The sequence below is a fragment of the Scleropages formosus genome, chromosome 7 (genome assembly GCF_900964775.1).
Source record: "Scleropages formosus chromosome 7, fSclFor1.1, whole genome shotgun sequence".
Taxonomy (NCBI): Eukaryota; Metazoa; Chordata; class Actinopteri; order Osteoglossiformes; family Osteoglossidae; genus Scleropages; species Scleropages formosus.
This window is the reverse complement of record NC_041812.1, coordinates 27,327,105-27,342,031: the sequence shown is the minus strand read 5'-3', so window position 1 is coordinate 27,342,031 and position 14,927 is coordinate 27,327,105. Positions and strand designations below refer to the sequence as shown.

At 42.8% G+C, this 14,927-nt stretch overlaps 1 protein-coding gene and 2 pseudogenes across 1 annotated transcript; 1 reads left to right on the top strand and 2 right to left on the bottom strand.

Moving 5' to 3' along the window:
* Nucleotides 1–26: 26 nt before the first annotated feature.
* On the bottom strand, nt 27–3,116 carry LOC108928076 (UDP-glucuronosyltransferase 2A2 pseudogene; annotated as a pseudogene).
* Nucleotides 3,117–4,928: 1,812 nt separating this feature from the next.
* LOC114910943 (uncharacterized) lies at nt 4,929–7,970 on the top strand (annotated as a pseudogene).
* A 1,986-nt stretch (nt 7,971–9,956) lies between these two features.
* chrna5 (cholinergic receptor, nicotinic, alpha 5) lies at nt 9,957–12,994 on the bottom strand. Its single transcript, XM_029253545.1, has 6 exons — nt 12,908–12,994; nt 12,322–12,366; nt 11,959–12,068; nt 11,580–11,757; nt 10,418–11,101; nt 9,957–10,112 (listed from the first exon to the last, which is right to left on the bottom strand). Exons 2-6 carry the CDS (start codon nt 12,346–12,348, stop codon nt 9,957–9,959), a joined length of 1,155 nt encoding a protein of 384 aa, XP_029109378.1. The 5' UTR covers nt 12,349–12,366; nt 12,908–12,994.
* Nucleotides 12,995–14,927: the final 1,933 nt, after the last annotated feature.

Sequence of the window (14,927 nt, the reverse complement as noted above, 5' to 3'; positions counted from 1 at the left end):
GCTGAGAGGATTCACAGAGTAAGAATCTCATTGTACGGTGTAACAAACTGTTTACTGTACACATGACAATAAAACTCTTGAATCTTGAATCGTGAATTTACTTGAAGCATGCAATATTATTCATAACATATGTATGTTGTAAAATTTAGCCGGATTTTCCCATTAGACTAATTTCTCCTTTTAGGCAAGATTTCCTTCAGCTATTCAAAATTATTCTTTTTTTACTTTGATTCTACGCCTTATCTTATAACACATATATTTCACAATTGCAGTAGTACACAGTACGACAAGTGATACAAAAGCAAACAAAACCACAATAACATCCACTGAATGATAAGCGTACCATGGCATCTTGTACGATTCTGTCCGCAGGTGAGCGGCACCTTTGTGCCTCATGACAAACTCTATCCAGAACATGGCTCGGTCCAACGGTTTCATCGGCTGGTCCCGATGTAATCTGGACAGATGCTGCATTTTTATCCTATAGGACGGATCATGAAGCACTTCTTGTACAGCTTGAAGGAAGGTGTTTCTATCCATAGTAGCAATATCCACAATCTTGGCGACACCCTTTGCCTTCATCCTGGACAGGTTGTCAGGCTGATCAAAAACTAGAGGAAGCCCAACGATTGGAACACCATGGTAAATGGCCTCCTGAATTCCGTTGGTCCCCCCATGTGCCACAAAGGCCCTGGTCTTTGGGTGTCCCAAAAGGTCATTCTGTGGCATCCATTTGACAAGAAGGGTGTTGTTGCCAAGACTGGCAGGTCTTTTCCCTCTGTGCCTCCAGATCACCTTCTGAGGCAGTTGGGCAAATGCTGCTGCAATCTCCTCAGTAATCTCGTGTGGAAGTTCACCAAATATTGTGCCTAAAGACATGATAATGACACCATGTTCTCCAGAACTCTGAACAAATTCCTCAAGGTCTGTGGGGAGAGGTTTGGGTGGTTTGCACTGGAATCCACCCATGTAGACAACATTGGGCATAGTGGGGCGTGGGAATTCAAACACAAAATCATTCCTCATTAGCCAAATATCAGCTCCTTGAGTCAATGTAAGAAGATCAGCATCAGAACCAAAGTATTGCTGACATATTGATGTATAGTGATAACTCGCGATTGCCAATTGAGCTTTCCCAAGGAAATAGATCAACACATTCTGGACTCTTTCAATAAAACTCATGTTGTCTGTTAACTCTGATCCAGGGAAAGGAACATAGGAGAGTGGAGAAGGAGCAATGGCAAAATGACCTTCTCCTTGCAAAGTCCATCTAACATTTAATACAAGAGGAAGGCCTAATCGGTGTGCTAAGAGTACTCCACCACCAGTGGCTGGGTCAGTCAGAACAAGGTCATATTCAGAAGCTTGAAGGGACTGCATTAACCTACTGTCTTGAAACATTTCATGAATCATGTTACTCACATGATAATGCATCTCTGAACATTTCACTATGAGCTCAAAACTCATTTTGATTTGTGTCCAGAAAGATGCACCTTCTATTTGTATCTGAAGGAGTGAAGATGCAAAAGATCCAATAAATCTTTCATCATACCCACCTCTCATAGGCATGAGAACTGAGTTATAGTATGATGAATTTTTGTTTATGTACCAGCTGTCAGAAGGAACAATGACTGTGATATTGTGGCCCCTGGCATGTAACTCTTCAACCAGCACTTTCATGTTGATCCAGTGACTTCCATCCACTGGAAACACCAAAACCTGTCCACCACCGATGCCAGGAGGGCAGAGCAGAAGTGGGGTCAAAACGAAGACTAAGAGATGCATCTTCCCGTAGAGTCCTCTCCTCACACCTGGAGAGAAAATAAGTTAGAATGTGATTTCCAAAGCATGTTATTCACATGTATATCCCTGTTATGACAATAGTACTGCAAATTCATTATCTGTAATACCTGCATATTTTGGCATGCTTACATGTATGCTCCCTGACTTAACTTATTATGGCTGGGATTTGGTTACTCACTCACGGCATTCATGTGTCACATCTAACACAGAGCATGTGAGGGGCTTGTCATCGATTCTATAAGTAGCTACTCATGCAATGTGCGCCAGCAAAAACTGTGCTACGAAATTACTATTCACAAATGGTATCTTTCAATGTATTGTGGGAAGTTCTCCTAAGTTAACAACAGGGAAACGTTTGATGCTTTTGGGACCCACTCTACGTGTAAATTCAGTACACTTGATTTACCCCAAATTTCAAAACACGTCTTGCTGCATTTCGTAAAGGTGTTTTCTTAATATGATTTCTATTTATTATTTTTCACCGTTTGTCTAATTCAGGGTGACAGCGGTTGGGATGCTTTCCAGCTTTGGAAGATTTGGTCACTGAGACAGAGTACACCCTGTACATGACACCAGTCCTTTATATACTAGCCGCACTCCCCTTCACTCACACAGTAAGGGCAATTTAGGGTAAACAATTACACATTTCATCAGATGACAAATGACATGAACAGATGCATTTAGACTGTGGGAGGAAACTAGAACACCTGACCCAAACAAACATGGCAGAACATGTCAACTCCACACAGGCGGAGCCAGATTCAGACCTGCAGCCCAACACCCAAAGCACTATGAAACAGCAGTGCTACTTACTGTGCCATCATGGCACCTAAAAAGTCAAATCTTTTAGCACTCCTGTTTTCCTAAACAAAGATTGCTTCAAAGATGCACTGGTTAACACAACTAGTTTAACAGCGTTAATTAAGCAGCAAACAATGTCCAAATACTTTACTAAAACTTCAAAAGTTAGAATTTCAGTCACTAAAACTCCAAGTGCTTGAGAAATAGCATGTGTGTTTGTATGGCACTTGAACTGCCTTTCAGTGCGCTTTAGTTTACTGTGATCAGTTTCGAGAAAAGAATCTGCTAAACGAATGAATGCAAATGCCGAAGCCATGTTGTTGAAGCTTTACTCCAAAGTACAGGATTCTTTTTCGAATCCACCATGTACCAAGCATAATCTGCTCATAATTTGCTAATCATACCACAAAAAATGAAAAAAATCAATGAATAGAAAACAGAAGCTATTTATTGCATGAATTCTCACCCAGATCCAGGCCAGATGCCCTGTTGCATTCAGATTTAGAGACACAGCTAGCCTTCGCCTGAGAACAAACGGCAAACAACAAAGGTTCTTCAGATTAACACAAAAACATCACAAGGATGACTCAAGAAAAATAAAATATTAAACGTTACACTTGCCGTTACTGCAGCCACCTGCGGGGATGTTGGATAAAAAAGCACAAAAACCGGGAGATTCTACACCTTTTCAAACGTCATAGCAGCATTAGAAGGACCCGAGACCTTTGGACCCAATTGTGTTTGTGGCCCGAGTAAAGCTCTTTACTGCCTGGGACAATTACCTTTGCCTTACCCACAGTATAAGGCAAACATTAATAGTACAGAGCTCTCCAGGACCCGTCCTGGGTGTGTCCCCTCCCCTTCTGGCCTTACACCCTGTGTTACCGGGTAGGCTCCGGTTCCCCGTGACCCCGTATGGGACGAGCGGTTCAGAAAATGTGTGTGTGTGTGTGTGTGTGTGTGTGTGTGTGTGTGTGTGTGTGTATAGTTCAGGAAATCTGCCTTTTATTAGATGAGAGCCTTTAATATATACAAAAGCAATTTCCTCTATTTTTCACAACTTGTGCTTGTTTCAGTTTTTCCTTTTAAAACTTGTGCTTGTGTATTATTCCTGCCCAGGTCTACAGGTTTCTGGCATCTAAAAAAGTTACGAAAGTAAATATAAGCTGTTGTATCTCTGATAATAAAAAAGCAATATTTTTTAGCAAAAGTTAGTTCTTTTTTACTTTTGTGAGCTACAAGACCAAAAAAAAATACTGGACATACTGTAACAGTTAACACAACAAACTAGAAGACTAAAGCCCATATCTGAGTAATGTAAAATTATTTACACTTGAAAAGATTCGGGTTTCATCAAGTTTCACATCAGGAGCACCATTCTTCAGAATTACTGGATATGTCAAATCAATAGCAGTAAAAAGTATTAATAGTGCAAATTATTTCGCACCTAAAACTCCTTGGTTGTGGGTACCATAGTGGTTAGATGCATAGGCACCAGGATTCAATCCCTACTCCTGCTGTATTAAGTTTCATGCCATGAACTGCTCCAGTAAAAATTACCCAGCTCTGTGAGCTCTATAAATGAATGAATAACTTAGTGTACAAACCTGACAAGATGATTTAGACAAAGGTGTCTGGACACTGTTAACAGTAATTCATATGTAGCTGACACTTTGCTTCAAAGTAACTTACAGTGTTAAGCTACTTACAATTGTTGACCCATTTGTACAGCTGGGTGACTTTTGCTGGACCAATTTAGGATAAGTACCTTGCTCAAGGGTACTACAGCTGGAGGTGGGTGCAAAGGCAGCAGCACTAACCACTACACTAGCAGCTGCACCTAATACCAAGCAGACCAAGGTCCTTTATTTGTTTTGCATTTAATCAAGCCTTCAGAAACATACCCCCAGAGGAGCCAGAGAGGGTAGGAGAATGAGATCCCAGCATGGTGGATTCAATGCATTTGACCCATGCTAAGAGTCTGACGACAATTAACTGCGAGGCACCTGCGTCAAGTAGTGTAAGAACCTGTATGGCCTGAAAATCCATCAGGCCAGAATCACATGCCTGGAACGTGAGAGAGATGTGCAGCACACAGGACCTGACCCTGGTGAAACGCAGGAGGAGCCTGGCCAGGAATCACCCCACAGAGCCCAGTCCCTCCACACACCTCAAACTCCCGTTCCCTGCAGAGTAGCTCAGAAGCAGCTGCGGATCAAGTGGCCTCCACCTTCCAGCCATAGAGAGTGACAGCAGTTCGATGAAGATGTAAGCAAAATATTCAAGCCACAGCCAAGGGGAATGAGGATAGTCGACCCCGCTCTATGACAGCCATAATTGTCAGCTACACCTCCGAAAGGTTCGGATGTGCAAAACCTGAAACGAAGTCTGTATTCTCCACGAACCGCAGAGCGACTAAGATACAGCAGCTGAGGCAACAGCTCCAAACTCTGAAACGGCAGCACAAGATAGCCAGTGAAGATGAGCAACAACCACTGGCGGAAATACACGACATCCTTAGGAGAAAGCTCATGACACTCCGCCGGGCAGAGTGGCACAGGAGACATGGAAAAGAAAAGGCCGGGAAACAGGCATCCTCCATTTCCGACCCCTTTGCCTTCACCAAGAAACTGCTAGAGGATAAGCGCAGTGGCCAGTTCACGTGCTCAGTGGAAGAAGTGGAGGTACGCAGAGGGCATTTGGATCTCCAAGGAAGAGAACTTGAAAAATATCAACCAGCTTAGAGCCATTTCACTTCTCAGCGTTCCTGGAGGTTTGGAGCACACTGGTGTAGTTACACAACTCATCAGAGAAGCCTGTGAAGACAATGGGGACCTGGTCATGTTATGGCTGGATGTTGCCAGTGCTTATGGGTCCATATCACATGAGCTGGTTGAGTTCACTCTACACATACACACTTGATGGATCCCATCAAGATCAAGCACCTCATCCTGGATTGTCACAGCAACTTCAAGATGAGAGTCACTTCTGGGTTCATCACATCAGACTGGCATCAGTTTGAGAAGGGTATAATAACTGGTTATTCGATCACGATTGTACTTTTCGCCCTCGTCATGAACATAGTAGTAAAATCAGCGGAGGTGGAATGTAGAGGCTTTTTGACACAGACTGGAGTGTGCCAGCCCCCCATAAGAGCATTCATGGATGATCTCACAGTCACCACTGCATTTGTGCCTGGCAGCAGGTGAATCCTTCAAAGCTCATCACGTGGGCAAGAATGAGCTTTAAACCAGCAAATTCAAAATCTCTTGTGCTGAAGAAGGGAAAAGTGGTTCCATTTTTCTTTGTCTGTAGCAACCAACCCATCCATCACTGAACAACCAGACAAGAGTCTTGGAAAGGTTTTTGACAGTAGCCTCAGAGACACCACTGCTATCCAGAGAAACACTGGAGACCTTGAGGCCTGGTTTACCAATGTAGACAAGTTGGGTTTGTTCGATAGGTTCAAGGCCTGGATTTATCAACATGCCATCTTGCCTAGACTCCTGTGGCCTCGGTTAATATACGCAGTCTCCATAACAGCTGGCATTGAGATGCGAACAGGCCAGAGATTGAGAGCAGAGAAAAAGCTGGAGGGAGCAGAGTTGCATCTGAGATGGAAGGCATTGGTGGAAACAGGAAGAGGAGGCTTAAGCCTCTTTTTATTGTAAATCGCTGAATTGTGGGTAAAATGGAATTGTGTTCAACCGCTGTAGGAACTCACTGGGAATATAAGGGAGTAAGGGTGTTAGCCAGTAAAAAGGAGAAAAGGCCTGAGGGGCGCCAAGCAGTCTGGGAAGGCTCCTTCGAGGTACAGGTCCTTGAGGAAAAGGGATCCTTCGACCGAGAGCATGATTTCCTTGTGTTCACACCTGTACCTCTCACTGTGTCACTGAGAGTTTCCCCGGGGCGGGAGAGCCGGGCCCAAGCGCGGAGCACAGGAAGATCTTTCATGGGACAATCCAGAAAACATGGTCAAAAAACAGGCAAAGGGTCACCGATGCGCGAACGAAGTCCAACGGGAGAATCCGAGAGACGTAATCCGGGAACAGGCAAGGAGTCGTGGTAAGCCAGGAAGTCGTGGAAATAGAGGAGAGGGTTCAGGGAAACGAGGAGGAGGATGAAGATGGGAACGAGGATGAGGACGTGGGCGAGGAATCAGGGAAGTCAGGAAAGCAAAGGCAAGGTACGCAAATGAGTAATAACGCTGAACAAGGTTGTCCGTCTCTTGATCTGCTGCAGGCGCTCCTCATTGTACCGAGGGGGGCGTGACACACTGTGCATGAGCGTTCATAATGACACACTCCAATAAGCGTTCGTAATGAATGCTGTCCGTGCGTCCTTCTTCACCCCATCCAAACCCAGTGCGCTGCAATATTTTTTAGGAGGAAATATGGGCAGGCATGGAGGAAGTAAGAGCCAGCAGAATGGTACCAGCAGTCGAGGACACCTACACCACACGCTGCCTCAGAAAGACGATGCGCATCATGAAAGATCATAGTCACCCCGCACGGGCACTTTTCTCTTTTCTGCTGTCTGGAAGTACGTAGTTAAAGTACTCTGGCTGTCTCCTGTTATTTATTGTTATTGTTATTAGCATTACTTATTGTTATTGTTTTGCTTTGTGCAGTATTATCTGTTGTTTTTTGTTCATAGTCTGTGGAGAAGCACTCAAGAAGAATTTCATGGTACTTGTACACGGTACTTGTACCTATGACAATAAAACTTGAAACTTGACTGGTTCTTGGTTCCCCCTGTGCCACCTCATTTAAAAAAAATCCTGGTATCGCCCCTGGGTGTCACAACCATCAATGCCACCAAGCATCATCACCCTGCAGGGAATACTGTTTCCTTTGTCAAGGCTAGCCAAATGAAGACAGGCCTCCTAATCACAGCTACCGACTGGCAGCTGAGAATGGACTTGGGCAAGCAGCTGAGGTTCCCTGAAAACATCGTATTCACATCTCTCTGCTCGGACATGATCAGCTTTTCAGAGACTACCAAGCAAATGGTCATGCTGGAGCTCATAGCGCCCTGGGAAGAACGCCTGGAGGAAGTCAATGAGCAGAAGCGTACAAAGTACCAGGAGCTTGTGAAACAATGTTGGAGGCAATGCTGGAGGATACACTGTGTGCCCGTTGAGATGGGCTGTCGGGGATTTGTAGGGCGCTCATTGTGCAACGCCCAAAGCTGCTGGGCATCAAAGGGGAGCTGAAAAGGAAGGCCATCAGATCAACTACTGAAGTTGCAGAGCGCTACTAGGTGGCGTTGGATTAAGACAGCGGCGGCTCCGTGGTCAGTTGCTGCTGGGGCGCAAGTCGGGGCTTGATCAACCCAGACTGGGTTGCCTGGGCAAGGGTGACTGATGTTGAGAGACCTGAAACATCCAGTGACCCCAGGTAACGTCACTGATGATATGATGTGTCTCAGAGCATCTGCAGGATGTATCTTATAACAAAAATTAGTCTTACAAAATATCAAATTTTTATATAACAAGACTTAATTTATTAAAAATGTACGCTGAAATATTTCCTCGATGAGTTAAAACTTTGTTTAATTAGTCCAAAACACTGAAAAGCCTCATTTGAATCTAAGTAACTTAAATATGAGAGTAATTTTTTGATCTAATACTTTTTACTTTCATAACGGTAAACTTGTTGAAAGAGAAACTTTTCTTTTTCTTGAATATTTTAGAATATAAAATAGTGGAGCTCCCAAGTATTGAACACACCGAGGTTTATTATACGTCTAACACGCATCTAGAGTTTTTGTTGTCATGGACAGAGATTTGGCACACTGTACTGCACGACAGTTCTCTTACACTCCCTGGTTTGTTGATTCAAAAGAACTTTTGTCTAAATGAACAATGGTTGCTATGGAAGGGACTTATTTGCTTTGCTGAATTTCAAATCTTCTTTCGATAAGATGAGGAGAAAAAACCTCCTCCATTTATTGAAGTAAGAGACCAAAGTATTAACTACATCAGCTCCTAAACTTAAAAAAATATTCATACATCAATGTGTCAAAGTCACTGCATATACAGCCCATAACTGAAAATACTGATGAAACTATTTTAAATCCCAAATTTATATGCAGAATAAAATGTGTTTAATTTCATCTGGTATGAAATGAAAAAGAAAAAAACACAACTACCACCTCATAACTCAGGAGATGAGAAAACTTGGTAGCCCAGCTAAATGCTTCATCATGGCCTTACAAATTCAACCCATCCCTTTCAAGCTCTGTGGTTACTGGAAGTAGCTGCATGTTCTTTTCTATTTCATTAATTTACACCAAAGATATCAGTTGAACCAAATGCTTTGCGCACACAAGTTGAGAGGCAGCGGTTATGTCGTAGCAGTGCTCTGAAAAAAAAAAAAAACCGTTTAATAACCATCATGTTCATTTTGGAGGGAGAAAATTACTTGATTTTTCTATTGTTAATACATCTAGAGTTTGTTGTGTGTTCTATTCTTTTCGCCAATGAGAAGAAAGTGCCTCTTTACATTGGACAATTATGTAGCTGTACCAAACATTTTATTTTTGCATTTAACATTTTAGTATTTGCTTATGTGTAAAGAAACTCCAATGATGCCAACAGTCAGCGTTTTTTATTGTCAGTCATTGTAAACTCTGTAGATCTGCAGTGGACTGAGCATCTCAGTAGGGTCACTGATGCAATGATTCGATGCATAATCACATAAGGAAAAAGAAGCAGGAGTACTTTGAAACTAATTTTAGGGTCAGTACTACCTAATGTTTAATAAATTAATGTAACATATAAATCTGGTTACACAAACTTTCAGAATGTCCTCACGTTACAGTTGCTAACTCACTTGTACACTTAAACAAGCACACCAAAACAGTGGTCAAAAAAACTACAAGAAACTTTATTTAGCTTTTCACTCAGCGCTGACATGACCTTCTGTTATCCATTCACAGGTAAGCCTTCAAACAGCTATAAAGCAGCTACCAGTTTGGCAGACCAGTTACTGGGAACAAAGTTGAAGGCTTTGTTTGCAATAATCCTGCATTGACAATTGTTGCTGTACAAGCGGCACATGCTTGATTACACATGTTTGACTGATTGAAAAAATATAATACATGAATGAGTCTCGATTTCAAACACAGTCCTTTGTACTTTTTGTTTGTTAAGGCTTATGTTCCTTTTCCAATTCCAATGAACTATAGAAGACACGATGAAGGAATTTTTAACGGCACACAGGCCTAGAACAGTCACGAGAATGTTTTCTTCAATGGAATGCCTTGTCACGCATAGAGGAGTGCTGGTGAGTTTTCCCAGTTGACAGTAATTGCTCAAAGTCAATGATCATCTTCACAGCAATGGTGCCTTAGCTGGTAGCCTCAGCATTTTTGGGAACAACACAGGCCCATTTGTATATGACAGGGATGAAGAGTAGAGCTGACCCCAGCACAGAGACCAGTAGGAAAGCCCAAAGGAAGACCCTGTCGAGAACCTCGGCTACAAACTTCCAGTCTTGCACCACCTTCGAGGAAAAACATGGGAAACACAGGTGACTTAATCCTCAAAAAGCAGCTCAAATCCTGCAGTAGACTGTTCCAGACTTAAGAATCATACTGCAACATGCCAGTATGACCAAGTAAAAGAGCAATTTTTTCTAAATGTTTTGGCATCATTTATAGCAGTTTTACAAGTTTCCAGTAGCTTAGTGTTCATCTGTTTAAAGGACTACATTTTTTAATGAAAATGTTGACTTATTTGCTATTTTAGCAGCTTGATTCTCTGTGTTTCTGCCTGGCTAACAGCTGGAGGCCCCCCCCGTTCACTTACCTCTCTAACTTCATTTTCCTTGACAACATGGTGAGTGATGTAACGAATGGAATCCAGAGCTGCCTGTAGGTTATTTCTGGTTGCAAGGAGAGGTTCTGTCTCAAACACAGCACTCTGGATATGTCCTCTTGCTCCTCTGTCTTCCCCAGGGACAACATAGCGGTCCACATGGCTACGCATGCAAAGCAATTTGGGTAGTCGGTGTAGGAATATGCGTCGGACCCAAGGAGCCATGTCCTGGTGAGTGGAGGAAGAGCGGTGGTGGATGTTGATGACGAATACGGTGATGATGATAGACAGGGTGACGAAGATCATGGTAAACACAAGGTACTCCCCGATGAGTGGGATGACTTTGGAGGAGGATGGGATGATCTCCTCAATGACCAACAGGAAAACAGTGAGGGACACAAGTACTGAGGTGCACAGGGAGATTTTTTCTCTGCAGCTGGAGGGCAAGTAGAAGACCAAAACAGTGAGGAAGGAAAGGCCAATACAGGGGATGATGAGGAAGAGCGTGTAGAAGAGGGGCAGCCTTCGGATGATGAAGGAGTAGGTGATGAAGGGGTAGGAGAAGGAAGCATCTATTCGCAAGCCACGCCTGCCTGTAGCTTTTACAATTTCCCACTCGCCATTGTCAAAGTAATCCCGCTTGTCTACATGAACATCCTCCAACAGGATGTCCACCTGTGGGGGCAAACATTTAAAAATTTAAGCTTCTTTTGGTACAATTCCATAGTTTTAAACTAGGATCTAGGGTGTGCCTAACAGTAATAAATTAACCATAACTTACGAAAGCAAAAATCAAATTGGCAATGAACATCTGAATAATTGAGATGATAAACCTTAAAAAGTCTAGGTTTATGGCTAATACTTTCTTTCATTTAGAATCTTTTAACCAAGTTAAAAAACTTGCACCGACTTTGCGTTTTGGGTTTTGTGTCAAGGTACACTAAGTTCCAAAGAACTGGCACCTGTTCTTTCATGAACACCAGTGCAGGTCATAGTGCTGACACAACAGTCAATGACTTGTACTGGAACATGCCACCATCACCAAGTAAAAGAGCAATAGATCGATAGATAAGAGCTAGTAAACTCCAATATAGACTGATATACAGGCAATGTTTACATACGGGCTTCAATGAAAGTACATAAGGCCACTCACCTGAGAATCATCATAAGTCCAAGAACCAAACTTCATGGAGCAGTTCTGTTGGTCAAAGGGGAAAAAGGTGACATCTATAGTACAGGTGGATTTGTAGTTGGCAGGCCGAGTCCAGGAGACAGTTCCATCATGTTTCACTACTGCCTTTGTAAAAGTGCCTTCAAAACAACCATCTGCACTGTGAGACGAAAAAGATCCTCTCAGAAGTTGAGCTCTGGATCTGCAACATGTTATGCATGCTTCAGTTCTTTAAAGACACATATTTCATTGGATTATTTTTCTCTTCTATGGTTACAGCTCAGGATCTGGAACTGTAATTGTTATTTTGCTACAGCAGTAAATAAATGAAGTTGCATTTGTGATGCTCAGCAGCCCATACTTGTCATACAGAACAATGTCAGGGGTCCAGATGGTGTCAGAGGGGACACGGATGGTATTAATTCCTTGGTACTCATTGGGGTCCCACCGTAGTTTCACGTCAACCCATTCCTGTACACAAAGAGTAGATGGCTTTGAGTTTGGCCTCAGTGAGTAAAATCTCAAAAACTGTCTTGAGTTAGTGATTGTTTGACAATTTGACATCTTCTGACATCTTCATGGATGGCAAGCAAGTATGTATGTCGGATTGACTTGGTGTTATTCCATAAACTGGGAGAAATGACTGGTAGGCTTAAAATGAGGGTGTCATTCTACCATGAGTTTTTTTGTGTTGTATCATTTGAATCATTATTAAAATACACACCTGTTTCATCCATACATTTGTTGTCATCAGCTGGTTCTTCTCATCCTGTAACCAAACAAGTTGAAAATCGAATAATTTATATACTGCATATATACACCCACAGGCACTCGTGCATATGTGCATTGAAATTCTCTAGACAACATTCACAGCAACTGATAAAGTCAGAAGAATGTTTAATACTGTTCGAAGAATAATTGATTCTGTAATGTTAAGCAGGAAGGTTAACTTACCAACTTTAATAAATGTACATTTACAAATGTACTTTATACACACACACACATTTTCAGAACCGCTTGTCCCTTACGGGGTCACGGGGAACCGGAGCCTACCCGGCAACACAGGGCGTAAGGCCGGAGGGGGAAGGGGACGCACCCAGGACGGGACGCCAGTCCGTCACAAGGCACCCCAAGCGGGACTCGAACCCCAGACCCACCGGAGAGTAGGACTGCGGTCCAACCCACTGCGCCACCGCACCCCCCATGTACTTTATAATAGGCTTTAATACACAAATCAAAAATGTTATGCCACAAACAACACAGAACTTAAAGCAAGTGGCTTTCCAGTTTTATGCAGTATCATTCCTCACCACATCCACCAGCTGGGAGATTGCTAGTCCAAATATGACTCGCACTGTGCCATTGAGGTACTTCACTGGTCTAACCCACTTCTGATAGCTGTTGAAGAGGTGCCGAAATAACCTGTCCTCTGTCTTGACATAAGATGACAAATTTGGGGATCCTGGAAAAAAAAGAGAAGAGAAATAAGTTTTAAACCTATCTCAGCATCCTTACAGGGCTGTACGATTCTGACATGCCAACAAACAAGCAGAGAACTGGCTGTGCTCTAAAGGTTTCTATTTCTGTTTCTGGTGTCGTTCAGTGACCTGTGCTGGAATCAAGTATGAGACTCATACAGTGCATTTGATATGAGAGAGACGATGACTGTGAAAAAAACAGAGGGAAGGTCTACAGACTGACCCCTCCTTTTTCTCATCATTTGTTAACACACACTTTCTGAAGCACTTGTCCCATACAGGGTCAGGAGCCTAACCCAGCAACTCAGGGCTGAAGGCTAGAGGCAGACAGGACACACCCAGGACAGGATGCCAGTCTGTTGCAAGGCACCCCAAGCAGGACTTGAACTCCAGACCCACCAGAGAGTGGGACTTGGTCCAACCCACTGCGCCACTGCACCACCATGTCCCTCTTGTTTGTTAACAGGATACTACAAATATTATGTTGCTGCAGTGACTGTGTCAATGTGCTGTCAGATCAGCTATGTTCAATCTACATTTACATTTATTCATTTAGCAGACGCTTTTCTCCAAAGCGAAGTACATCTCATAGAAAATACAATGTGTGCATTACATCAGGAGAAAGAGTGACTTAGATGCAGACGTGTGATTCTTAAGTGCACTTAGTTTCTTTCCACCATATGAACCAATGTACATAGCTGCATAAAACTCAGAATATCGACGATTCCTGATCACCTTCCTAGTAATTTTTTTTTTTTTTTTGGGGAGATACATATAAACATATAAACATCATCATACATGTCACGTCTCCATCAACCAGCAGATCGGCGACACTTGCTGTTCCCTGATGGGAGCAGGGATAAAAAGGGACGCCGATGAGATGGCAATGCGGAAACTTGTTCTGCGAATACTCTTGCCTGTCTGATTGTGTTACCTCTAACTTCTTCCGATCTCGACCTTTGCTTGTTTATTCTTCTACCACGATTCTCACCTTGTCCTGTGTACTCTGTTTGCTGATTGCCTGTCCCACGACTTCTCTCTTGGATTACGTCTGTCTGCTATAATAAACATCAATTTGAAGAACTCTACACTTGAGTCTGTCATCGTGTGGAACGAAACCATGACAATACAGAACCTAACCCTCACATGAACCCATCTATCTCAGCTTTGATGAGACAAACAGCTTCTTGTAAAGAATGGTGCTCTGAGGGTGTGCCTGCACGCCTGGAGCCCATAAATTGAACTCGGCGATGGGTCCCAGGAGCCACATTAATGCACACAGAGCTCAGGTGGCCAACACAAGCAGACTTCTTCTGTTACAGCAGTCTAAATCAGAGAGGGGAAGGAATGAAATCTCTCGCTCAATGTATGTTATTTGGGATCTCCAAATATGTCACAGTCTGTACTTCAGTACATAATAGAGAATGTACGAAATATCATCATGCTGACATGACATGAAATTGCCATGAAAATGTTGCTCCAGATCCTTTACCATGCATTGTCTCTTGGGAGTATCTGCAATGAAGACAGTGCTGGAAGAGTCTAAAGCACACAAATGGACTGTAGTTTAGTGGATTGTAGGCAGTTTAAAGGCTGACTGCAACGCAACAACTGCTTTGTGCATATTTAGGAAATGTGGGATACCATGTTATTGATGAAGTTGAAGGTTTACTGATGAATGTTGGCAGAACTTGTTTCTGTGCCATATCAATACCAGTCTCACCTCCTGGAGATTCCTGTTACAATGACAAGTATTCACACAAAACAAACAAGCCAGATGCATAATTAATTAATTGCTAATTAGTTAATTGTGTCCTGAATATTTTTGTAAAACCAGTAAACTTGTACAGTC